This window comes from Beta vulgaris, chromosome 1 (genome assembly GCF_026745355.1).
Source record: "Beta vulgaris subsp. vulgaris cultivar EL10 chromosome 1, EL10.2, whole genome shotgun sequence".
In the NCBI taxonomy this organism is placed as follows: Eukaryota; Viridiplantae; Streptophyta; class Magnoliopsida; order Caryophyllales; family Amaranthaceae; genus Beta; species Beta vulgaris.
The window spans coordinates 1,793,439-1,819,598 of NC_079202.1; the positions used below are offsets into that span (position 1 = coordinate 1,793,439).

Here is a 26,160-nt window from a genome sequence, read left to right on the forward strand (position 1 = left end):
TATATATCTGTTGTGAATTCATTATATACTCTATGAGCTCTGAGATATCCTGAAAAAAACATGGTTCAAACCATAGCTTTATCATCAAAAATTAGAATTTCCCAACTTCGAATCCCAAATAAACTCTCTTACTCATGCTTTCTTTTTGTTGTTGGCTTTGAACTCAAAATCTATTTCCATAGTAATAATGTATTAGGATAGAGAATAAAGAAGCTTCAAAAATTATACAGGATAACATGCAAGATTGGGGTGATAGTAAAGATATTTGTACTATAAAACCGTCGATTGATTTTTGCTTAAATTAGGCAATGATTTTTGAAAGTAACGCTTTTGCTTTAAACATATTTTTAAATAATTGATTGATTTCGATATTAATAAGAATAACCAGTTTTTATAAAATTTGATTAGTTTCCTTAGATATTAGATGCTTGATTGATGTAATTGATTCAATTATTTAGAAATAACATAACTGGTTTGTGTGAATCATTTTTTTTCCTTACATGTTAGTTGTTACACGTTTGATTAAAGTAATTGGTTCAATTTCAAGTTCCTAACATAACCAGTTATTCAAATTGATGTTTTTCTTGAAATGTTATAAGCTTGATTAAACTATTTGATATAATTGACATCACCATATCAATAATTCTTGGTGTGGGTGAGAAGAAGAATAACAATGCCATGTGGCATGGTCTTATAATGCTTGGTGAAATCTAGGAGTAATGAAAGGAGAATAAGCTTTATGGAAAGCCACCTACGATGAGTTTTTCTTCCTTTATTATTACACTAGAATTTTTTGCACGCGATGCGTGCTTGAATTTCTTTCGAACAAAAACTCAATTTTCTTCGACATAAGAGTCAAATTTTGAACATTATACATACGAATTATAATTGTTTTTAGTTGCAAAATTTGATTGGTTTAGTTTCTGTCACTTAAGTCTCTCACCATTCTTTTTGTTTTTTTTTACTTTTCAAAGTTAAATTCTATGAATAAAATAGACATTTTTTTGAATTTATTTATGATTTCTTATATTATACTTTTTTTAGTTGATTTTTGAATTAAGTACAGTACTTCATAAATTGTAAAGAAAGTAGACACTTTGATTTCAAGTCAATTTTTTCATAGGTTATAGTTTGTAAGTGAATTTTTAAGTATTTGTAAAGTTTCCTTATTTTAGTGATTTGCATAACGTAAATTATGCAATTTTATGATTTTAGTTGACTTGTGAGTGATTATTATAATTATATTTTTGATATTTTTGTTTGAAGCCCCTTTGATTTGTAAAGAATGGGAAGGGGGTAAGATAGTCTCTTCATTTGGGGACACCATAACTCCCCCCTTCCCTTATATAGTAGAGTCGCAGAGATATGTTGTACTTTAATTCTTGAATGATATTTTATACTCCCTCCGTTTCCTAAAGATCTTCCCACTTACTGTTCCTACAGATACCAAGGAAAATCAAGTTGTGTGGGACATGGTGTGAATAAAGTAGGAGAGAGAAAGGGGTTAAGATAAATAAACAAATAAAAATGGGTTAAAGTAGGAGAGAAAAAGGGAGTAAGATTGAATTAATAATGTAATGGTGGACCATATGATAGTGACATAGAGGGTAAATAGGGAAATTTCTTTTGCCAAATAAGGAATAAAGCAAAAGAGGGAAGATCTTTTGGAAACACCCTTAAACGGAAAGAGGGAAGATCTTTAGAAAACGGAGGAAGTATAAACCTTTTTACCTTGATAATTTATCGCTATTATATAATAGAAAAAAATACGTCGAAATATATGTAAAAGTTTCATTATATATAGGAAACACTATAAAAAAAGTAAATAATTTTTTTCCTTGTCTAATTTCTAAATTCTGATTTCACTACAAATACACCTCTATTTTTTTTTATCATGACCCACCATTAATTGTGAATGGTTCTTGAGAATAGTGATTTGCAAGTAAATTTTTGTAAATGTTTTTGTATGTATTGACGTTCTAGGTTATTAGTTTTAGTTTGTATATTAATTTTAAGTTTTTAATAAAGTTTCCTGATTATTTGAGGGATTTGCGTGATTTTTTCAATTGTATGGGTGATTTGTAAAGTTTCTTCTTTTAAGTGATTTATGAGTGAGTGTTGTAAATTTATTTTCGGTATTTTGATTTTGACATTCCTTTTGTGATTTAGAAAGAGAAGGGGGGCAAAATAGGCGTTTCAAAAGAGGACACCATTGCTCCCCCCTTCCCTTATATAATAGAGATAAGAGGCAATTATAACGTGATTGAATTTGATCTCCCTAGTATAAGAGGAAATAATAGTGTGATTGCATTTTATTTGTTAGCAGCTTTTGCGTGGTTGTTTTGATGAGCTTAGATTAGGGATTCACTTATAGACGTAATCGATTTACTTTCCTAGATTGACCGTGTTTTTTCAAAATATATAGGCTTGATTGATGTATGAATTTACTGGAATTCAATCACATGATTTATTTTGGATTTGCAAAATCAGGCCATTTTTATTGCCTAATATCACCGGATCTCAATTAATAGACTTTATTAGCATTGACACATGGCATGTATATAAATTGCTTTCTAAACCTTGGTGCAATGAGAGGGCAGAATCTATAATGGCTCGCCACATAGGACGATTTTTTCTTGCTTTAATATTATATATGATAATATATATACAAATAATAACCGTAAATTTCACTATAAATACCCTGTTTTCACTCATATAGTACTATACTTCACCATATAACAGAAGTTAAGTTTCATGCCACAAAATGTTCGAGTCGAACCTAACCGTCATCCTTAAGAAGCACGTAACAATTCCGGTACCATAGCAAAAATAATAAAAAGTCAGTCAACGTGTTTAACCTCAAACTGAAATTTCAACTGCTTCGTGTTCATCCTTGAAAGCTGCCACCACAGAACAACGTGTGCAACCAACCTCAAAGGCTCAAACTGAAAAAACCTACACTTTCGTGCACTCTTTCATCACTCACTTATACAATGACAATTCTACCCCTACACAGTAAAATCACATCCACAGATCTAAGGAAGAAAAGAACGACAGACAGGATCTTCCTCAAAGCATCAGCATCAGCATCCATTTCCTTATTCCTCTCTCTTTCTCTCTCCTCAAATTACCCACCTAATTCCAAACCCACCCATTTCTTTTCCTTCTAAAATCCCAAAATTATCATTTCTCATCTTCTAAAATTTCCAAACTCTCAACAAAATCCCAGATCAAAAAAATCAAACTTTCTTCAAAAAAAAAACATAAAAATGGCGATGAATTGCAGTGAAAATTCGACATTCACGTTCTCAGATTTCCCAGAAGACGTACAAATGTGTATCCTTTCATTCCTAACACCTTCAGACATCTCCGCCTTCTCCTGCACCTCGAAAAGTTTCGTTTCTCTGTGCCGAAACGGCGTTCTTTGGTACGCCATGTGCGACCGAAGATGGGGCAAAAAAACCCACATCAAAAAATGGGGTGACGGTAAAATTTCCTTCAAACTCCTCTACAATACTCTCTCGGAGTACGAGGATCTCATCGGATTTTGGCGTCGGAGCGGCGGAATCTCCGGCGACGGTGGTGGAATCTCCGGCGACGCACCACTTGTGTTCTTCGAGTGGGGTGTTTCTTGTGTGACAGCTTCTAGAATTTCGCCTTCGAAAGATGGGTCTTACGACGTGATCAAGTCGCCGTTTCTGTGGATGAGTTTATCCGGTGATGGGCAAGTCTTGAATTACCTCAAGTTCGACAAGGACAAGAAGCCGAATTCGGGTGTCGAATTGATTCAAGTGAATGTGAGTTTTATGGGGAAAGGTCATGTGGTGTTAGAGGAAAGTAATTGGAATTGTGGGACTACTTCAGGGGGTTCTCCTAATGCTGCCAATGTTAGTGGGAAGAAAGAGTATGATAATGTTGGTGTTGGAGGTGGTAGCTCAGAGGTTGAGATTGGGTCGCCACCGGATAGGATGATGTCGGAAATGTATCAGTATTTCGCTAACCGGAGGAGTCCTGGGGCTAGTGGGGATCGCGCGTGGAGGCGACAGAGGAGGCGAGAGAAAGAGAGGCAAGCTAGAAGGAAGTGGGAGCCTGAACATCTTGTTAAGATTGTCAATTGCTCCCCTTCTCCTTCTCGCCCTTTGCAGGGTCTATGGAAGGTCTGTTCTTTTTAGCTTTTGTGATTTTTTTGCATTTTTGGTAATGTATGGTTGTCTAATTCTGTATTTATGTGTGTGATTATTATGTTTGAACTTTTGGTTTATCACTAATTACTTTACTAATTCTACTGTTTTTAGATTTATAGTCCAGCTTATTGATTAGTATGAGATGTTAATATTTAGGCTTTCTGATTAATATGAGAGGTAAATTTTAGTGATAGTACATTTTGTCGAATTTTACATTTGCAGGTTAGGAGCATCGTGATTGTTTAATATGACTGTAGTTTCTCAATTTGCATTTGCTTCTCATTCATTCTGTTGTAATGCTGAACTTTTTAGCCATGTAAATATGCAATGAAGTTTGATTTCTACTGCATATTTCCTGTTATGATGCCTGATATTGAAGAAATATGCTTGGTGAATATTAGTTTACCTTATATCTTGCTGCATTGTTGGTTCAGGTGTTACTTGCCAAGATAAATATGCTTCTTATTCTCGATCTTTACTGTTTTCTCCCTTCCTCACCTTTGAAGTATGCTTCCCTTGGGCCCTTGGCTGGTTGGCCCAGTTAGTTTATGTATGTGGTAAATTACCTTTCTGCAGAAGGAGGATACATTAAGCAATGTCAAGTTATGAGATCCGCGCATTGTTGTTAAGTATTCCTTCTGTTTCTATTTGTTGTTCATAGTCTCCCCATTGGTATGTTTCTAAAAGTTGTTCTTAGAGAGAATATTATCTTATTTGGATAAACAAAGTAGGACAGAAGTTTCGAAAAGTAGGATAGAACTTCCAAAAAGTAATAGAGAGAGTGCTTTTAGTGATGCCTAATGCCTTGGTTTGTTCCCATGTTCCCTTTAAGAACAATATATGTGAATTGGGGGAGTAAGAATCAATCACCAAATTGAAAAAAAAGCTCCCGATTTTTGCTCATTATATATGTAGGGGAGTTGTTCGAACCTAGCTTATATATAGTACTTTTTGGGTTTTTTATATGCTCTACCTCTACCCACTTTTCTTTATTTCTAATCTGGCAAACAGAGGGACTTTCATCTGTATATATCTTTTGGAACAACTAACTTGACCCTTGTATGCCTTTGGCCCAATAAATCACAACGATTAAGTTTTAAAGTGACCTAATTTGACATTCATTTAATTGCTACTTCTTTTGTTTCTTTTAGTTGTTCTACTTTAGTTTTTAAGTTATTTTTTTCTGCTTGTCCCACTTTGCTTTTCTGCTCACGACAACCTCATGTGACTCCAATAGTCCACCATTAACCCTTACCCTTATGCCTCAGTTTCTTCCCAAAAGCAATTGGGAGAAGATGAATAACTAAAAAATTCGGAGTTAGTAATAAGTTGATATTTAATAACTAAATTGAGACAAATCCAATAAACATTTTACATAATAATATTTGTTTTATGTATTAATAAAAGCTTGGTATGTGAATAGTGCTAAGGACAGATTATAGTGCTAAAATGGAGAAATTAAGACAAGAAAATGAACACTGGATGATTACTATGAGTAAAAATTGCAAATGTAAATGATATTCAAGCTTTCGAGAGGCTTGATTCTCTCCCAAATGAACACTTAAAAGCTCACCCAATTTACTACTCCCCCGTTCTCTTTTGTTCTTTGTGTATTCCCCATAGGGAAATTTCGAAATGTTTTTCTTATTTTGAATCTTTTCCATTTTAGGCATGTGGATTTTTACCAAAATGCCCGCCTATAATTTTGTTATTCCACTATTACCTTCTTCTTTTGCAACTGTGGGTCCCTAACATTGATTATATTCACCTCCCAACACTCCAATTATCTCTCTTTTGTAAATATTGGCTCCCTCTCTTCAATTCTCACCAAGTCACCATGAAAGCTCCACCTTCACCATTGAGATTCTTCACATATATCCTTCCTCTCTCCTCAACTCCATAATATCTTTGCATAATCTCAATTATTTTTAAGCTCAAAGTTTATGAAAGTATATTACTATAGATAATCTACCAAAGTTACTTCCGTTGTCCAACAACCTAGCAACCTGCCACAACCGCACATCCACCGCCCACACCACCTCCTCCGCTACAATTTGTATTTATTCTTTTCCTGTGTCTTTATTGACAAACTGCACCATGTAAGGTGGTGTTTCATGGTGGTCTCAAATCTGGAATCTTTTGGCCAATTCAAACCACCGTGGGCTTCAACGTCAATATTTTATATGAGAGTTTTAATAAGGTTGAGTGATGGGTTTTAGTATAGGTGATGAACTCTGGTCAGAGGAAGGTTCGAGGATTTATAAGACAGAGACGGGTTCACCAAAAACACAGAGAGAGGGGGAGAGATATAGTTTGGAGTCCGTGCAAATATGCAAGTGGATAAGTGGGTGTGTAAAGGGATGAGATCTCTACTTTTATTCATTTCTCTCTTATGGAATCTTAGCCCAATTTAAGTTTGCATTGGTTCCTCCCTATCAAAAGAGAACGGAGGGAGTAATTAATTTTCAACATCCCTTTTCGTCTTACATAAGCTGTATATATAAAGTACTTGTTCCCTAATTAACCCTCTAACTTGTTCAGCAAGACACCTATATCATAGAGCTATTCTTGAAATGCCCCTACTCCATATATCAGTTAGTAGCAAACAACTAAACTATGGAGGAAGTATTTTGCTAGTGAAGCGTAAAAGGGTGATGGTTATCACTCTTATTGGTTATTTAGGGACAATATGCTTATTAATGGAGGTTTAAATGATGGCTTTAAAGTTGTGATGTAGAAGGGAAAAAAAATGAGAAGGTTCTAGTTTGTTAAATAATATTTATGTAATGCATTAATTCATAGAATGTGATATATAGAAAGCTGGTTTTGAACAAGTGCCCCTAATAACATGCTAAGGATTCTTTTGGTTGGACAGGGAATCTTTTGGTTGATGGTTATTGCATGTTCTGTTTTCAGGCATATATGATATAAGAGACTAGAGGCAAACTAGAGAGAGGGGTTGAAAGATTGGGAAATTCATTATGATTTACAAGTGCTGCAAGCAATAGATGTTTTTGGAAAAATTGCCTTTTGTTCTTTAATGAATTTTCAGAACATCATACGGAGCAGCCTCTCTATTAATCATTCTCAATGTTTTTACCCCACAACAGCCAGCTTCCCTCTTATCCTCACTAGTCATATTTGCAATGCCTCTGCAATTTGATCGGAAAAAAAACTTTTTTTCTATTTTTTTCAATGTTGATCAAATGATAATGTATGCATTTTTTTTTTGAAGGGAACTGTATGCTTTTTCTAACCTCTTTACATTGTGTTGCCAAAATTTTGCTTGCATGCATGTGTAAATCTGTTTCATAAGAAGGTTGCTTCGACCATGGTGGGCAGGACAAATGTTTTGAAACCTGTGTGCATTTGTCCTCACCTTTTGGGGGGAGAAGGAAAGGAGAGACTAGAGAGGGAGATGAAGAAGAGTGATTCGGAGAATGTGAGGGGAGAAAGATGAGATAAGGCAGGGACAAAGGTTAGAGAGCTGGAGGATCAAAATTCACCAAATGGCAAATAAGGGAGTAAAAGTAAGGTAGTATTTGGAACGAAAATACATTATATTTTCATTCATTTAGGAAATTATTTTCCACCCTTATTGGAAAATTAGTTTCCCATATAAAATATCTTTTAAGAACTCAAGGAGGGAATATTTGAGATATTCTTTTTCTCGAAAGTATTTTCTATCCATTTGAAGGCAGCCTATAAGCTTGGAATGCTATTTTGCATTCCCAAATATAAAAAACAAATTGGGATTTGGATTTTCGAATTATTGAAAGTTTTTTCTTTTTTGTTTTGCCAAGTTTATAGCAGAGTGCCAGAGTTTTCTCAGGTATGAGTCACTAAAGATACAATTATAGAAGGCGTGAAAAAGGATATCAACAGAGAAGAACCAACAATTATATGATATATCAGTATATCTGCGCTTCTGTGTCAATATGGGATGATGAATTGTAAGAAAATAGCATTTAGAAGCATTATCTATAAGCTTTTTGTGTAGTTCTTGGCTTCTAGTATTGATTATACATATACCAACCAAGTATGGCCTGGTCTAGTGGTGGGAGCTCTACTTGAAGCTCCCAAAGTTCAAGCCTCAATGCTAGTTCATGTGGGGATTTTCTCCCCATCCTTTCCTCACATGTTACCCGTATGTACCTACTAACTACCCATAAATATCTTGATTGTGATGTCCTGTTTCTCTGAATTATGTTGTGAATTTTGATGCATATTTATTTCCTCCAATTGCTCCTCAAAAAATTTTAACATAAAATTATGACCAGCTGTTTTTTTTTTGTCTTGTAACAAAATGAAGATGGCTTTGTGCTTTTTTGCTTTCTTTGCACCTATCTAAAGCTTTATGGTGCCTCAAAGTGCTGCTTAGCTGACGTTATCCTTGATGCTGCAGGGTATATGTGATGATATGAGCCTTGATTTTTATCTAGTGGCATACGATGACATTGGAGGTGTTGCTTGTCGAAGAGTTGGGGACTCATTGAAACCTTTCTCTGGTTACGCACCTGTATTTTGGACTTCAAATGCTACATTTGTCGATTCCCCACTATCTCATGAAGAAGACTACATATACTATACCCGCATGCATCTTCGACCTGTAGCTGAAGTAGAAGAGGAAATTAACGACTATTCACCTTCACGTATCATGTACATTAACTCAAGTTACGACCTAGTGATACCGGAATTGGCAGGGTCTTCTGCCAATCCTCGGCATGTGGAGGGAAGGATTTGGGAATATGTTGATGGGACATTCGGGTTTGGATATCTTCGTAATAATTTTATCGTGGACCTGAAGCATATTGCCCAAGATGGCCGTCTTTTGGAGACCGCTGAACTTTGTAGTGGCTGATCCATTATTCGCTGGATCTATTTATGTACAGAATTCAGACTAGTCCAGTTAATTAGGGTCTGCAGCTTGTGATACTGTCTGTGTAACATATTTTTTCTTCTGTCTCTTGTAAGTTGTAAACTTGTAACTTGTAACTTGTAACATATTCCTGTAGGACATACAAGGAAAAACTATTTCCTAGTTCTACTTGATCCTCACCATTCTTTCTCATCATAAATTATGGTTACATGTTGCACAAATGATCCTTAAACCGCAACTTGTAATAATTTATTTTCCAATAATATGTATCTGTGACAGCTTTTACAGAACAGATTGCTGTAATCTTAAGCGGTTGACTTGGAATGTTTTAACACGCACTCCAGCTTCAATCTATTATTTTTATGGTAGCAAAGATTGTGGGTACCTGGGATGTCCTTTTCTTAGTTTGCAAAGTTTCAACAATAATGTCATTCCTAAGAGTTTAGGGAGGTAATTCTGAGAATTCTCTGGTGGTCTCATACAATCCAAGAGTATTATTATGGAATTATTGTATTACTTTGACGAGAAGGGTTACCTAATTTACTTTTAAAAAAAAGAAAAATAAATAGTAATGATACAGTATACTACCTCCGTATTTCTTTAGTTGCACCAATTGTCTTTTTGACACTAATCATTAACCAACTTTGTTAAGTTATCTCGCACTATTATAGAAGAAAAATATATAGTCAAGTGGATCTTGTTAGATTCGTCTCAATGCGAGGATTTCAAATATTATATTTTTATCATTTTTACTTACACCTAGTAAGAGATGTTAATGTTTCAGAGAGCTTCTCGACAGATGTAAAAAGGCAAATAGTGCAACAAAAAAATATAGAGGTAGTATACACTATTATCCTATATTTCCCCTGTTCTAAAATAAATGAAACACGCATCATTTTAGGCTGTTTCAAAACAAAAGAAACATTAACTTCATTTGGTGTTTATTTCTCTCTTCTCGTCACACAAGATCACCCTTTTTCTTTCTCTTTCCGTTTTCTCAACTAAATCCCCACATCAATACCCTATGTTTCATTTAAGACAATGGAGAAAATATAATAATCTGCTGTTAGGTCTTATACCAGCCGAAGTTGCATAAATGCCACTCATAGTCATAGTCTCATAGACCCATAAATAGTTGGCTAAAATTTATCCTTGCTTCGTAATCTTTAGTTGTGGAGGGCCATTACTTTCTTTTTTGATGCAAGCAGCTTTAAGTGAATGCCTGCACTGGTAGAGTGGTAGTTGAAGCTTAGTTTTCAAATCAAGTGTTGTAGTTAGAACTAGCTGTTATGTCGGTATCGTGCAGCTGTTGCACCCATCTGCATTGCTGGCATCCTTCTGCTGGTTCCTTTTTATTGTCTAAAGCTTGGAAAAAAGACCTGATCTTCAGAATTCAAACATAAACTAATACATTTATTCCGAATTATTAAGTACACTTCACAAGTTTTTATGATCTCCAGAGATGTGGCACAATTTCAAAAGTAGATTTAATAGGGTTGATTCTTTTACTTCCTCGGTAACATAATAACTTCAACCAATAAGTATTTCTTTTTATTACATTGCCTGAGATTAGTCAGTGTTAGGAAAATGAGATGTGAATCCTTATTCTTCTGTACCTATTTGAGCTTCGATAAAGAGTAAAATTATATAGACTTAGGCTTTGTTCTCGTCAACTAACTTTTAATTAAGGATTATTCACTTCAAGGTTTTAATCTACAAAAATAAGTTTCAATGGAAAAAATATATAGTATTTTTTGGTGTAATTCATTAAAATTATAAGAGAAAATAACAGAGGATCAACAAAAAATAATTTTTTTTCCTTTGGTAAGAAGAAGTGATCCGGACCCCGTTCGGGTCTTAATGGGCCAGGCACTTGAGAGTAATTTAATTAGCAAAAATAATTTCGCTTTAGTAAAATTCAAGTGAAGGAAACAAGCTTGACTGAATTCAACTGTTATCTTTGCTAAACTAGTCTTTTTTTCTGCTGGACTTGACTAATTTTTGCTCCAAAGTTAGTTGAAAAAAATGAGAAGTCCGAAAGAAAAAGTGGTTTCTCCCAAAACTAAGAGACGCAATTATATCAATTTTTGTCCCCTCAAAAAAAAAATAGAAATTTGTAATGCAAGAAAGATTGAGTTGATATGGAAACTTGACTTGAATTGCACATTGCCATTTTACCATTGTATTGCATGCCACAACATCAAAACACAGCTCAACAAATCCATAAAACCCTACAACCATAAAGAACTGTAAATTTGAAGGTTTCGATCTCTCTTATTGCTGCAAAAAGCCAATGTAGACTGCGTAAAAATCGATGCCTCGTATCTGAAAGATACATGAAGGGAACACAGAGTACTGCTGACTGCTGTTATGACTCTGCAACAACTTCTGTGACTTTTGATGAGTTCTCCAGGTCACCCTCAAGCTGGCTGAGGTTACCCTTCTCCTTAATGAGCTGAGCATGGTGGTGCTTGCAGTACAGCCTTCCCTCGTGGCCGATGTAATTAGAAGGGCTGATTGTGCATCCTCCTTGATAGCACTTGAAGCAGCTCTTATGGTACGCACTGCCATTCACCGTTACCTTCAAAAAGAGCATTATATTCACTGAGTGCACTTGGCTTTGAACCATTCATAGATTTTGCCACTCGCCGGAACTCTCATTTTTTTGTTATACACTACATGTGTAGTGTACAACTGTACATATATACCATACACATATCATTTCATATTCTATATTTCTTTAGTCAATTCAACGATACAGAGTGATGAGGGTAAAATCATGTGGAGCTCTTCCATTCATTTCAGAGCTCTTCAGTTTAACTCCACTTCTGTTTCATATTTCCATGATATCTTCACAGCAAAAGAACATATAATCTTGCTATATCAAATCATCCTAAGACAGACATTCGTAACTAGTTCCCTTTTACACTTCTCTATCACTGGTATTTGCACTCTCCGTTTCATATGTAAGACACAAACAGTTTTGAGATATTAATTTGGACCGCTAATATCTCAGAATAAGATGACATAATGATAACAATTTCTTGTAACCTTTATCAAACTACTTATACCGAAAGTAATTAACAGTCAAAGTTCAATCTCGATGATCAGGGGAAAGATCATAGATTCTCTGTCAAGATGGAAGATGGTTTAATTTGATTCCTAATCGAACTATATACAATTGTGGAGACCTGGAATCAACCAATAATATACTAGAACAATAAGCATTACCTTTTCAGTTGGATAAGCCGTCTTGGAGCATCCTGCACATTTATCTCTGGTTCCACCAAACATGGAAGAGATTTTGCTTGGAGGTTTCTGATTCCCAACCAAAAAAAACCAATATCTTATCATAAGTCCTAAAAATTCAACATATGAGCATTATATTGTGCAATTTATAGTCAAAAGCCTTTGATATATACCTCACTATCAACATGTCTTTCTGGTTTTGTTTTAGGTGTACCTGAAACCAAAGTTCAAGGGCTGATAATTCAACCGAAATTGAAGCCAAGTGCTTGTTTTGAAAAAACATGGGAAGTGAAAAACTCTCGAGTATTTTCATTGACCAATGTTACCTAATTCGCTATCTAATTCACCTATTGAATTTGCCAATTGGCCCAAAATGGGCCAAAAATGAACCCAAAACCGACCATAATTCGCTTTTTTCAATTCGCAATCCGTGGGGCATTTAGAGTATAACATTGTCATTGACAATTGACATAAAAACCTAGAACTTTTTACATCCCCTGAGAATTTAAACTTCCCATACTCATCAACTAAGTTTTTAATCCTTCCCAAGATTTAAAACTTCACGGGTATCGAAATTTCCAAGGAAGTCATACTTCCTACATTCAACTAAACGACCACTAATGATATTGTAAAACAAAGGAGTTAGATCGATATACCATCAAAGCTTTTGTCTAAGCTGCCAGTTTGCTTATAGAGCTGGTCGAAGTGCGGCCTGCAGTACAAAACACCTTCAAAGGAGTTGTAGTTGCTAAGCTGCAAATTCAAATTTCATTTCATTAGTTAAAATCTTTCTGACTTCAGATCTACCAGAATTATAAACTGTTACATCATCTTTGATTGACCCTGCAACCTTTACACAACAACAGGCATCAAACTTACAATTCAACAACTCTAATTATATATAACCAAATTTACTGCATATTGAATGTCTGGTTTAAATACTTCCTCCGTTCTAAAACAAATAACACCCTTCTCTCTTCTACGTGAGAGCTTTTCGAGAAAAGTATTAAATGTGATTTTCACCAAATAATTGGTTTTAATACTTCCTCTAAAACAAATAAAACCCTTCTTTCTTCTATCGTGAAAGCTTTTTGAGAAAAGTGTTCCACTTATTTCAAAACGAAGGAAGTATACCAGATTCAATATACCATAAATGTGATTTTCACCAAATAATTGGTTTTAATACTTTCTCTAAAACAAATAAAACCCTTCTTTCTTATATCGTGAGAGCTTTTTGAGAAAAGTATTCCACTTATTTCAAAACGAAGGAAGTATACCAGATTCAATATACCATAAATGTGATTTTCACTAAATAATTGGTTTTAATATACTGTAGATGCAATTCAATAAAGGATCAAACTTGTTGTTGAAATATTGGTTGATCTCTAAGATAAACATGAGAAAACATGATGAATAAAAAGAGAAAGTTGGGGAAAATAAAAAGGACCTTAAGAGTGCCTTTGCAATGGTGGCAACGGAAACAAGCTTTGTGGAAGACCTTATTGTCGGCGGTGAGCTTATCAACAAGATAAACAGTTTTATCACATGCCTTGCATTTTGGGTTTGTGCTTGTAATTGTTGTAGCCATTATTATTATTATTATTATTGATTGTATTGAATTGAGAGGCTTTACAATTACAAAACCCAAAAAGAAAATGCAAGATTTCTTTTTCTTGTTAATGGTTGTTGGGTAAAATGGTGGTGGTAAGAGGTTTTTGTACAAAAATAAAATATCCGAGGAAGATAGAGATGAGGAGAGAGATAGAGAGAAAGAAAGAGTGGTGGGTCTGCAGGAGATTGCGGAGACCAAAAGCAGAAGATGGGTCGATGGGAGTTGGAATTTTCAAAGTAATGGTCTTTTTGCAATCATTTTGTCCGATTTTCAAGCACCTTAACCACCCTTCTCACTTCCATTTGTTTTTTCTTTCTTTCTCCCCTTAATAATAATAATAATCACTTGTTTTTTCTTTAATGAGAAAATTACAATTAGGAGGTCTTGCTCTCCTTAAAAATAAAAAATTAATCACTTCGAAAAATCGAGAGGACAGTTGGAGGTATGAATGCTAATCGCATTGAGCAGCTCGCGCGAATGGTCAACACTCGGTTAAAGCTCGACTCGAGTTAGCTCGGTTCGAAACCTTAGAGCACGAGTCAAGCAGGGTGCTTCTTGACTCGTTATCCCCGTGAGCAGCTCGCTAGTTTTTTCTTATATATATTTTTTCTATGATTTTATTTTATTAAATATAAAGTTTTTTAAAAAAATTGTGAAGTGAGGTCCAAGTTACTAAGCCGAATCAAAATTTACCTCATGGTCTATGGTCATAATGATAAACTAATAACATGAATTAAAAAGAAATAACAAATTAAAAATAAATAATTTTCGAGTAGTCGAGTCGAGCTGCAAAAAATTTAACAAGCACGAGTCGAGCAAGAGTTTGACGAGTTTTTGAATCGAGCAAGAGTTTGACGAGTTTTCGAGTCGAGTCGATCTGGGTTTGCGAGTTTTCGAGTCAAGTCGAGCAAAGCTCTGCTCGCCTTGCAATCGACTCGCTCGATTACCACCTCTCGGGCTATTATCATTATAAATATACGTAGAATAGTTTACCAAATGTCCTACGCTATCCATTGAGTTTTTATATTTCTTTCGCGGTAGACATGATTAATTTCCCAGTGTCCGAAGGTTGAAGAAACAACTTGATGTTGACCGGTAATTATATGAATTATATATCAATTAGATGTCAATTATGAGAATAATTTCTATAATTAGCTATATCATATTTATCAACTGTTTAAATAAAACTAAAAATAACAAATATTTAAACCTATGCATTACATACATAAGTTAGAAAAACCCTTAAAATATAATAAATAGTTGAATATTACTACTTATTCTGCAGCATAGTAGTATAAGAAAGGAAAAAAAAAAGACACTAAACACAAATGAGGCAATTCAGCAAAACCTATGGACAGCTATGGACTGAGAGAGTGAGAGATATTGTAAGGGTCACACAACATACAAAGATACAATAAACAGGTGTGCATATCTTTAGGCCTAGAAGAAAGATCAACGATTGAGTAAGCCACAAGAATCAAGTCCATATGAAGCACAAATTAATCTTCACACCATGGAAATTGGAATGCATTTAAAGGCCCAAAATTTTAAACTAAATTTAGCAGCCAATTTAATAAACTAAGAGTAAAGTTAGTTTTTTTTTTATAAAAGTAAGATTTTGCAAGGAAGTGGGGAAATTGGAAATTCAAATTCTCCTTACAAAGGATGAGACTCGGTTCAATGATCTCTGAAATCGAAAGTGATGCCAATACCACTAAGCTATCACCTGCTGCTTACTAAAAATAAAATTAGTTACATAGGTAAAACGATACTACTCCCTATAAAACAATACTAAGGATATGACATATGTAGTACTCCATAATGATACATCTGCCACAATGTAGTAGTAGTAGTAGAAACAGGACTTGACTCACATCAGAAGCACTCCTGCAAATGCTTCTTTCGAAGAAACCTCCCTCTTATTTGCACTTGCATCAACCAGACTATTCATAACATCCCCTGAAAAGCATTAAGCAAGTAGTAAAATAAATCAGAGAAATGAGGAGTAACAAAATGAACATTACACAATGTGAATCAATAGGTTTTATACTATACAAATAAAATGTACTCACACTTGAAGATCAGGAATATGCTGAAGGAGGTGGTAATCTTGACCATCGGGCTTTCTATATCTTTCTTTCAGTTCTGGACAACCTTCAATATAAAGTATCTTTAAAGAGGAAAGGCCTTGTAATGACAGTGGAAGTAACACTAATTTTGGACAGTAGAATATCCGAAGCTCCGAAAGCAAGGAGAGTTTGCCGATCTCTTCTGGGAGAGTTGTCAAATTCTCCAAAAATCCAACAGTAAGCATCTGAAGCTCTGTTAGGCATGCAATTCCTGGAGGAAGCTTCTTCAACTTGCTAATGTTATCTAATTCCAAGCTTCGAAGGCTCGTTAAGCCTTGCCAATACCTTGTACTGGTAGTGTTCCTTTCTTCTTCCTCCTCAAAATCATCTTCATTACAGTGTCTGATCGTCAGTGTCTCAAGAAAAGGAAAATTTCCTTTTAGTATGCTAGTCCAGCTACTGCAGTGTGTTATTTCAATATACTGAATGGAACTCAGAGATTCAATCATCAAACTTCTCAGTTGGCTGCAATAGCCTATTCCTAAGATTTCTAGTTTACACAATCTACTGCTGATTGACAAAGAAACTAGTCCGTTGTCAATTGAAATAATTTTTAGCTGCTTTAATGACGTGAAAAGAGTTGATGATGCTTCTTGATCATCTAGTGACTCCAGATTGGATTTAAACAGCTTTCCATTGCAGCGACAAACCGACAATGACTCCAGCTTTGGTGCTAGAGGTATCGACACTAGCTCTTTACAATCAACTACTTCCATCTGTGAAAGACGAGGAAACAACAACTTTTGTCGCAGTTGTTGTCGCTCACCACCGCTTCTTGATGGTCTTGTCCACTCCTTTAGTCGTGGTAATCCACTCAATTCTAATACCTCTAAGGCTGGGAAATAGTGGCTAGAATGACCACAATTTGCACCTACTCTGATGTCGTCCTCATCTTCTACGTACTCCAAGGCATCAAGCATTCCAAGATGAACATATTTGAGATGAGGCAGCTGACTCAAGTGAGGAAGAACTGTGCAACTATGGCACGATGAAATAGTAACGAAAACAAGCTTAGATAACCCATCGAACCACCTACATTGCATCTCATCTCCATTGTAATAATGAAGTTGAAGATATCTAAGATTTGGAGGTAGTTGCAAGTACATTAACATTTTATTCCTTCCATCAGGACTAGCTTCTTCTACCTCGACCGTCCATGTTAAAGTAAGATTGTTCAGTTTATGACTGTCCTTTAAATCTGCCCTCTTTGCTTCTGAAACAACATCATTGTGCCACTTGCAAAATTTAATATGGAGGTTTCCCGTAAGATTCAAGGCTGGAACTGAGTCTACACCATTGCTTTCCCCAACTATAAATTCATCTAACTCTAGCAGAGATGTCATTTTACCAAATCCTGATGGCAAAGCAGTCAAACCACTCTTAGCAATTGTTAAGTGGCTCAGGTTAGGCAATTTGGTAAAATCTCTTGGCAACTCCTCAAGTAAGAAGCAGGCATAAAGATTAAGTGTTTGCAGGTTCTCAAGACGTGTAATGGCTTGGGGAAGACATTTAATGCCACTGTAAGAAAGATCAAGGTATCTCAAATGTCTCAACCTCCAAATAGACTCTGGGACCCTCTCGATCCGCATATCCTTCAAGCTTAAGACCCGTAAGGACTGGAATCTTGACACCAAGCCTTCCAGTTCAAAACTTGCAATAAACAACAACGACCGTAGTAGCAATGAAGACGACTCAATCAACACCATGCTGTCTTGACCAGCTACGTGTTGAGCCAAGTCATGAACTAAGTCGTGCATTCTGCACCTTTCAACGTTCCCTTCAAGATCTTCTTGAGGATCTTGAAATAAATTCCTCCTCAACAACTCTAGAAAGTAACAGTCCCCAATATCTCTGCTTGATGTTTCAAAATATCCTTGAGCCATCCATAGATGAACCAGTTCAGTCCGGCTAAATTCATGGCCTTTTGGGAACAATGAACAATAAGCAAAGCATTGCTTTAATTCTGGTGTTAGGTCATCATAGCTTAACTTCAGTATAGGCATGATATCGTCACCTTTTGTAAATTGTGCCTTTGAGCGTTGAGAATCTCTGACATACAACCACTCATCGGGAGTGTCTCTAGAACGGAGGAAACCCGCAACAACCTTGATAGAAAGTGGCACGTTTCCACACAATTCGACAATTTCTTTCCCAATATCACCCAAAGTATTGAAAATACTGTTCTCTGCTTGTCGTGGTTTAAGTGCCAATCTTTCAAAAAGATTCCACGACTGATCATCAGTTAGAGTTTCCAATATGTAGGCTTCCTCAAGCGTGCCAATACCTTTTGCAACAGCATTAGAGCGCGTAGTTACAATTACTTTACTACCAGGTTTACCACATTTCAGCAAGTTCACAAGGTCAATCCATCGATCACCTCTGTCATCCCAGATGTCATCTAGCACAAGCAAATACTTATTTGTTTCTATCGACACTTTAATGCCACTTTGAAGTTCTTCCAGTGGCTTATCATGATACTCATCACCTGTGAAGGAGTTGAATATCTTGCCCATTACAGCAGCGCGGTCATTTTTGTCAGGTACATGAGCCCATTTAGTGAGATCAAAATGGTTTTGAACCCTCTCATCATTAAAAACAAGTTGAGCTAGAGTAGTTTTTCCTAGACCCCCAAACCCCACAATTGGAATGATAGTAACCCTTTCCCCATCATATTTGGGACTAAAGAGCATCTCAATTATGACCTCTTTATCATTTTCCCTGCCAATGACATCTTCTGCTTGCACCAATGAGGCTGTTTCACTGTTCTTCATCAACCAGGCTATTTCACGTCGTGGTTCTACTCTATGTTGATAGGAAGGCAAGTTTAAACCAACCGTATCAGATTCAATAGCCTCTAGTTGTTGTCTGATACACTTGATTTCTCGAGCCATTATCCAGTTTAAAGAAAAAGGGCTTGACCTCCAGGAAAAGAAGCATACCTCCTTGTTTTGTTTTCTCCGTCGATTGCGGCTATCAACAGTGAGGATGTGATCAAACAAGTCATCAGCTTGGTAAAGCACCAACCTCAGCCTGCAAAGCCACTCTTTGATGACACCGCTTCCCTCCTCTTCCTGATACTTTTCAGCGTCACAAACTCGAGCTTGGATCATCCTGATGCTATTCTCAAGCTTCTTCAGATCATCTCGCGCACCCCACCAGGACGCAGCCTCGCGCAGGGTTGTTTTTGCCAAGTTTTCCAAGGCTTTTGAAGCCAAGTTACAAAGAACTCCTTCTGCCATTTATATTTACCAGCACTCTCTCTGTGATTTGTGAACTGGTAAGGATGGATTCTATGACAAGCAGCAGCTAACTTTTGCAAACATTTGTTTCTTAACTACCCAGTAGGAACTAGGAACACTCTTTATCTCTTTGTTTTTCTTGTTTCTGTTTTTATTGGTACAAGCAATACTATCCTTTTTCTGAGTTGCCAATGATGATTTCTGCACTTAAAACTTCCAAATATGCAGAATTGCAGATGCAATGTTACTCGGTTACCCCTTATGGTAGCTCACTGGCGGTCAAACCAACATGTGCGTGCTCTAAAGATTAGATCTCTACTGTCTACTCCTTTGTTTGTGCAATTAGTAGTACCTCTTAATACTTTAATTAGGAACACTTAACTTTAGTCAATCTCACTCTGCACTATGTAAAAGTATCTCCGCATATTAGGTGCTGATGAGGCTGGCATTACATTTTTATGGCAGATTGGGCTATTGTCGATTAAAAATACCCGCTATCCATTACCTACTACGCGACTACGGCACTACCCACTACGAGCACATGAAATGAATAAGTATATTAAATCCATTAGTGTTGATTTAGGGGTCAGTAAAAACACCACTTTCAGGTGCGAAAAATGGGACTCGGTCAAAATCGAATTTGGTTGTACTCTCAGATTTTGGTTTGTTAACCACTGGTTATTTGTTGTAGTTGAGCATCTATAACGATATTAAGTACTACTACTATCAAACTATCAAAGTGGTCACCATAAAAATTTTCCCAGACAAGCAAGCTTTGCCCAAATATAAAGAATTTTTTTTATAACAAACAATGTAATAAGTACTATAGAGAATAATTGCTGTGATTTATAAATAAGTACTAACTAGTTTGTGCAATTAATAGTAATCAACAAAAAAAAGAAATTGAAACAACAACCAAGTAAAACACACCAAGATTAGCGTAGGAAACCCGAACTCCGGGAGAAAAACCCACAAACTTGCACTATGGAATCAATGACGAACCTACAACACTCTTACAAATTCTCTCTTTCTCCTAAAACACTAGAAAAGATGAGATTCAAAGTTTGAACAATGAGTTTGTGTGCTAGCCTACAACCTTCTAAAACCAGAAAATAGGATATTTATACTCATAGGACTAAAAGCAAATCCAAGGGCCACGATTTAAAATTAAATCGCGAAAAAAAAAACTTGCGAACTGGGCCTCCCAGACAAGCTCGAAGAAACTCCCGCAGGAGCCTAGTCGCCCACCCAAGTCGAAGGCCCAATCGCCCGGGAAGACATCAACCAACTTTTTGCCTCGATGAGCAGAATAAGCAAATGCTTAGGCACCCGCCCGGGCTTGATAGTCGTATAACACCCCGACTTTCATACATCCTTATTAGGTAATTAAGATTAGAGGCGAAAAACTTAGCTTAGTTAGCGTGTCACTGTCGTACTTTCCACTTAGGGAAAATACAAGGCTGACATTTAACTTTATCATTCATTGACTTTACTCTGATTCTCCTTATTAGAGAAACACCATAATAATTGAATAACATTTTCAAATTTCGACAGATTTTCCTTTATGAATTGGACAACCAAAATAGGAAAATGTTTAGAAACCTGTTACAATTACAAAAAGTTCCAAATTCAGAACACAACGTTTCCACGGAGCAACAACCAAAGAGAATCAAGAGCATTATCGCTCACCAAAGAACAAAAATAAAACTTAAATTATTAAGACTAATTATTACAATGTGGGACGCTCTCGCCTCAAAAGAAACGTAAAAGAATCATAACTGAACTCTTAGCACATAACTGCTTCTATCTTGGGAACGATACTCCAGAATCTCAACCTGAAACTATTGCAACAATGCTACCCACCAAGTGACAAGCCATAGGTGACAAAACAAAATATTGACAAACACATTAGCACAATGTTGAGTATTAAAACTCATAAAATATTTTTAAAACATGCTTTGGTATCTACGACTCGCACGTAATTGATACGTTCACATCGTTCATAACCACATCACCATAACATAGCAACATTCACTTTATTCATCATGTTTCATGACCTTTAAGTTCTTTCAGAAATCATTGCAGAGTCGTAACATCATTATAGTTCTTTCATATCAAAGCAGAAGACATACTTTCATATCATCAGACATTTATATAACATATAGTTTGACTCATAGAGGATATCATAAAGCATCATCATCTTTTATTTACTTCATTATTAGCGTTCTTTCAATGGTTATTGTGTATAACGGAAGGCAAAGCCACCAAGGATATTCATCCCCCATCACAAGGTGACATATAATGCCAATAGATCCTGACAGAAGGCAAAAGCCACCGAGGATCCTGTATCAGAAGGTGTCATATAATGCCATTAGTAGGGCTGTTCAATGTCGGATATCAGATCGAATCCGATCCGAAAATTTCAGATCGAAGGAAATGCGATCCAAATCCGGTCCAAAATTTTCGGTTATCCGAACTTTTTTGGTTGGATCACCAGATTTTCATATCGAGTCATTGACATTTTTGAAAATTTCCGATCCGTATCAGATTTGAAAATCCGAATTTTTTTCCGGATATCCGATCCGAAATATCTGAAATCTTAAAATCAGATCGGATATCCAAAATTTTGGATCGGATCGACGAATTTTAAGATCGAATATTTTTGAACACCCCTAGCCATTAGTAACAAAAGGCAGAGCCATCGAGGATATTGTCCCCCATTAGAAGGTGTCATATAATGTCATAGTGCGGTTCCATCGAGAACATTGTCCCCTAGAAGGTGGCGTTGCCGCCAGCTATGAAGCACGGGTACGCCTCTCAGGTGCCGTTTCCCGTACCGTATGGGACAGATTCGCCTGGGATTCGTACCCAAAACGATTCCAGGCACGTGGGTACGGGGCAAATAAATGGGTACAGTGGTCTTCATCTAGGTACTGGGTTGGGTACCTTTTTGGGCTGCGAAATTGAGAACTCAGAAGACTCAGCACTCCTTCGAAACTCTCGCTCTTCCCTCCGTTGTGCTCCGGCGTATCTCTGACGACTCTTCTTCGCTCTTCCCTCCGTTGTTATCCTCTCCGTTCTGGTTTACTTTTTTATTTTTAGTGTGGTGACTGGTGAAGGGGAAGGAGAAAGGTTAAACTAATGAAGATGTCACGTGAAAGGGAGAAGAGAGGGTGGTGTTATTGGTGTACAGGTGTAGTACAACTGTCAAAGTTTTTTTTTAAAAAGTTGTAGTCTTTGCACTTTGTTAGTTTGTCCTTTTTCTACTGCTTCTTTTCTTTCTTTTTTTTTTTTTTTGCTAAATCAAATTAATCATAATCCTATATGCTTTTTTCGTTGTAGTATATTTTTATATATTCTAAAAAGGAAAGTTTATATATGTTTTATATGTATGTTTTTTAATATTTGTGTACAAAAATAAATGAAGATTTATGTAGGAAAAACTGAATATATTTTATTAAATGTATTAACATTTTTTTTTACCGAATCTCAGCCGTACCCGTTTTCGAAAATTTTGATTTTGCCGTTTTTCGTCCCCGTACTCGTATCCGTCCCCGTATCAGTGCTACTTATGCCGCCAGAAGGTATGTGCATGACCCGACACAACAAAATACTCTCTTACTTAACTCTATCATGTTTCGTTTCGTTTCTTTCGTGTATCTTAGTTACATTGCATAATCGTGATCGTAATTTTAATCATAAGACGTAATCTTAGATACAACATAGTCATAATCATATCATATTATATCATAAGCTTCACCATTGCCTTTTCATTTTACTTAATTATATTGGTAATTTGGCAAGTATAACAGAAATAGACGTCTTCCCAGAACATACAGAAAAGCAGCCACAACATAAGTGACACTTTCGGTGCCCACATCATCATACAGAAGGGCGATCACAACATAGGTGACACTTGTGGTGCCAAAAAAGCGATCACGACAAAAGTGACACATAGAAGGGTGGCCACAACAAAGGTGACACTTGCGGCACCCCATAGAAAAGGGTGATACTTACGGTGCCCAAGAATACTGCCAAGGACCTTGTTTCACTTAAATTAAGCATATTTCATAACTTTTTATATTTTTCAGAATACATAGCAGAAGCATAACAGAGGTACATAGAAACATAGCGGTCTTTTCGTATTTCATATCGTTTATGAGCCATTTATGCTTTCACATTGTTTTAGAATTAACTGGTATATATTCGAAATACATGAACATATACTGAGCAAACAAACATTTATACCGCTGTACAGTCATCTAAACCTAGCCTCCCCAGTCCCCTCTTCTTTTCTCTCTCTAAAACCCTAGCCTCTCTTACCCCTTCTTCATCAATTAGGGGGCTGTCATGGATGTTTTCATCCATGGTAAGCCCCTTTTTCCCTTTTATTTTCAGTTTTTAGTTCATTTTCTTGTTTTGTTCAATAAATTAGTATCTCTTTATGAGATTTTCTCAAACCCTTTTATGGGGTTTTTAGTTTCTGTTTTGGAAATCTCCTTCTCCCCTATTGGAGTTGTGAGTATGGTTCTTTTGTTTTTAGGTATGAGAAATTATTCTCATTTGTTGAAGTTCGAGACTCAACATGAAGAATTAGGGTTTCACAACTTCTGTAAAATTATGGAAGACTATTGGAGTACGTTCATCCCAAAATTTCCGCATCTGCAGATCGTATGCCAAACCAGAGCGAACTCACAGATTGCATTGCTTCAGATGAAGATTTTTATTAAGGCAAAGTTAAGTCAAATCTGCGATGTTTACATTTCTAGGGTGATATGTATTTCTATTAGAATTTTATGTTTTTCAGAAATGACTTATAAGTGCCGTTCGGCGAAATATTAATGAAATCCCTTTTCTTTAAAAAAAAAAAAAAAAAATACTGAGCAAACATTTCATAATTTAACATAATTGTAATACTCACAATAACTCAAGAAATCAAAGCATCAATGTTAAATAACCAAATTTCAGAATTCAGAGCTTCAATTATAATATGAAGAGAATAAAAAGAGAAGAAGAAGAAGAAGAGCGTGTAGTACCAACAAGGGCGGGCCAGTGGCGACACCACCGTCAACCACGAACAACAGTAGACACAAAGGAGGGAGACAGAACAGCAACCACCACCACAAAATAAGAGGAGATAGAAGAACGGTCGCGGTAGCGGCGCACGCAACACTGCAAACAACACCACCACCAATCGAAGAGGAGAACACTAGAGAGTGAAAATGTTGGGGTTTTTTGGGGGGACCATCTAACCGATCCAAGGGAGAAGAAATCGAGTTTGGAGTTTGAGTTTGATTTTTAAGAGTTTGCCTAGTTTTAAATTAAAACAAGTTATTAGGTCCGGTTATACTTCGGGTAAGAAAAAATTTCATTTATTAATATAATACCTTATGATAATAATATTAACAATCCGACTTGCGTGGATCTGGTCACACTAAAAATAGTGTGGACCAGGCCCAGGCACGTGACCCGTTATATCACTTTAACATACACTATATCATTTTAACATACATTATATCATTATAACATACCATATATCACTTTAACACACCATATATCACTTTAACATACATTATATCACTTTAACATACACTATATCATTGTAACATACACTATATCATTTTAACACACACTATATCATTTTAACACACCCTATATCACTTTAACATACACTATATCACTGTAACATACACTATATCACTGTAACATACACTATATCATTTTAATATACACTATATCATTTTAACATACACTATATCACTGTAACATACACTATATCATTTTAATATACACTATATCATTTTAACATACACTATATCATTTTAACATACACTATCATAAACTCACGTGATATGGATCGGGTGCACACTAATTAGTGTGCATCGGGTTCATATTAGTTTTTTTATAACACTAAATACTTCTTTCATTTCAGTATAAGTGAAATATTTTCCTTATTTGAAATAATCACAACAAGTGAAACCAACCTCCAAATGGCAAAAAAAAGTTCACTTTTATTACAATATACCACTAAAAAGTAAAAGGGGACCACAACTTTAATATTTCTTCACTCTACTCTATTCTGAACTTCTATACATCGCCCTACTATTACTTAAAATCGCCCAAAGAAAATTTTAAATTACATTTATAACCTTTTTCTTTTTTATTCTTAAATCACCACCACTCACCACCACTCATCTCCAGTTGGCTGCCACCACCACCCAACTCACTCCACCACCCTCACCTCCATTGAAATAACCCTTCTCTCTCCTTATTCAACACCATGTGTACCACCACCCACCCACCTCACTCCACCACCCTCACCTCCACTTCCTTCGTCGCACACAACCACCACCACTTCCTTCATCGCGCGTCACCCTTCCCGTAACCACCACCACCTGCACGCACACGCTGAAGAAAACTGAATTTTTTTTAAAACGCGAACGTCCGGCCAGGACGTTCGCCCCATGGTTCGAATGTCCGGCTAGGACATTCGCGTTTTAAAAAAAAAATCAGTTTTCTTTCTCTCTCTAAATTCCTGGTAACTCCCCACTTCCTCTATATTTCACATATTGTGAAAGTGAAGGAGGTACAACTTAGCCTACTGGTTAGAACTTTAGTATATGTATTTGATGTCTCAAGATCAAATCATAATAATATATTTGTATAGATTAGGCAATGATAAGCCTAATAATAAAAAGTGAATTAACCCAATAGTTATTAGGTTAATTTTTTTTGGTGGCTAGTTCAATTTATTTAGTGACTAGGTCGACTTCTATATTAAAATTAGATTGTCTCTTTTAATAATTTTTGTTGGAGTTTACTTCCCAACCGATAATGGAATAAATTTTGAACCTCGTTTTTCCTTTTT

At 36.0% G+C, this 26,160-nt stretch overlaps 3 protein-coding genes across 3 annotated transcripts; 1 reads left to right on the forward strand and 2 right to left on the reverse strand.

Annotated features, from left to right (window-relative positions):
- The first annotated feature begins 2,937 nt into the window (after nt 1-2,937).
- On the forward strand, nt 2,938-9,163 carry LOC104901972 (F-box protein At3g12350). Its single transcript, XM_010689613.4, has 2 exons — nt 2,938-4,157; nt 8,590-9,163. The coding sequence occupies exons 1-2, from the start codon at nt 3,270-3,272 to the stop codon at nt 9,043-9,045; spliced, it is 1,344 nt and encodes a 447-aa protein (XP_010687915.2). The 5' UTR covers nt 2,938-3,269; the 3' UTR covers nt 9,046-9,163.
- A 2,036-nt stretch (nt 9,164-11,199) lies between these two features.
- Nucleotides 11,200-14,135, reverse strand: LOC104901963 (LIM domain-containing protein WLIM1). Its single transcript, XM_010689601.4, has 5 exons — nt 13,760-14,135; nt 12,969-13,065; nt 12,486-12,526; nt 12,295-12,381; nt 11,200-11,644 (listed from the first exon to the last, which is right to left on the reverse strand). Exons 1-5 carry the CDS (start codon nt 13,898-13,900, stop codon nt 11,432-11,434), a joined length of 579 nt encoding a protein of 192 aa, XP_010687903.1. The 5' UTR covers nt 13,901-14,135; the 3' UTR covers nt 11,200-11,431.
- A 1,442-nt stretch (nt 14,136-15,577) lies between these two features.
- Nucleotides 15,578-20,002, reverse strand: LOC104901955 (disease resistance protein RGA2). Its single transcript, XM_048647751.2, has 2 exons — nt 15,997-20,002; nt 15,578-15,883 (listed from the first exon to the last, which is right to left on the reverse strand). The coding sequence occupies exons 1-2, from the start codon at nt 19,290-19,292 to the stop codon at nt 15,868-15,870; spliced, it is 3,312 nt and encodes a 1,103-aa protein (XP_048503708.1). The 5' UTR covers nt 19,293-20,002; the 3' UTR covers nt 15,578-15,867.
- Between the last annotated feature and the right edge of the window lie 6,158 nt (nt 20,003-26,160).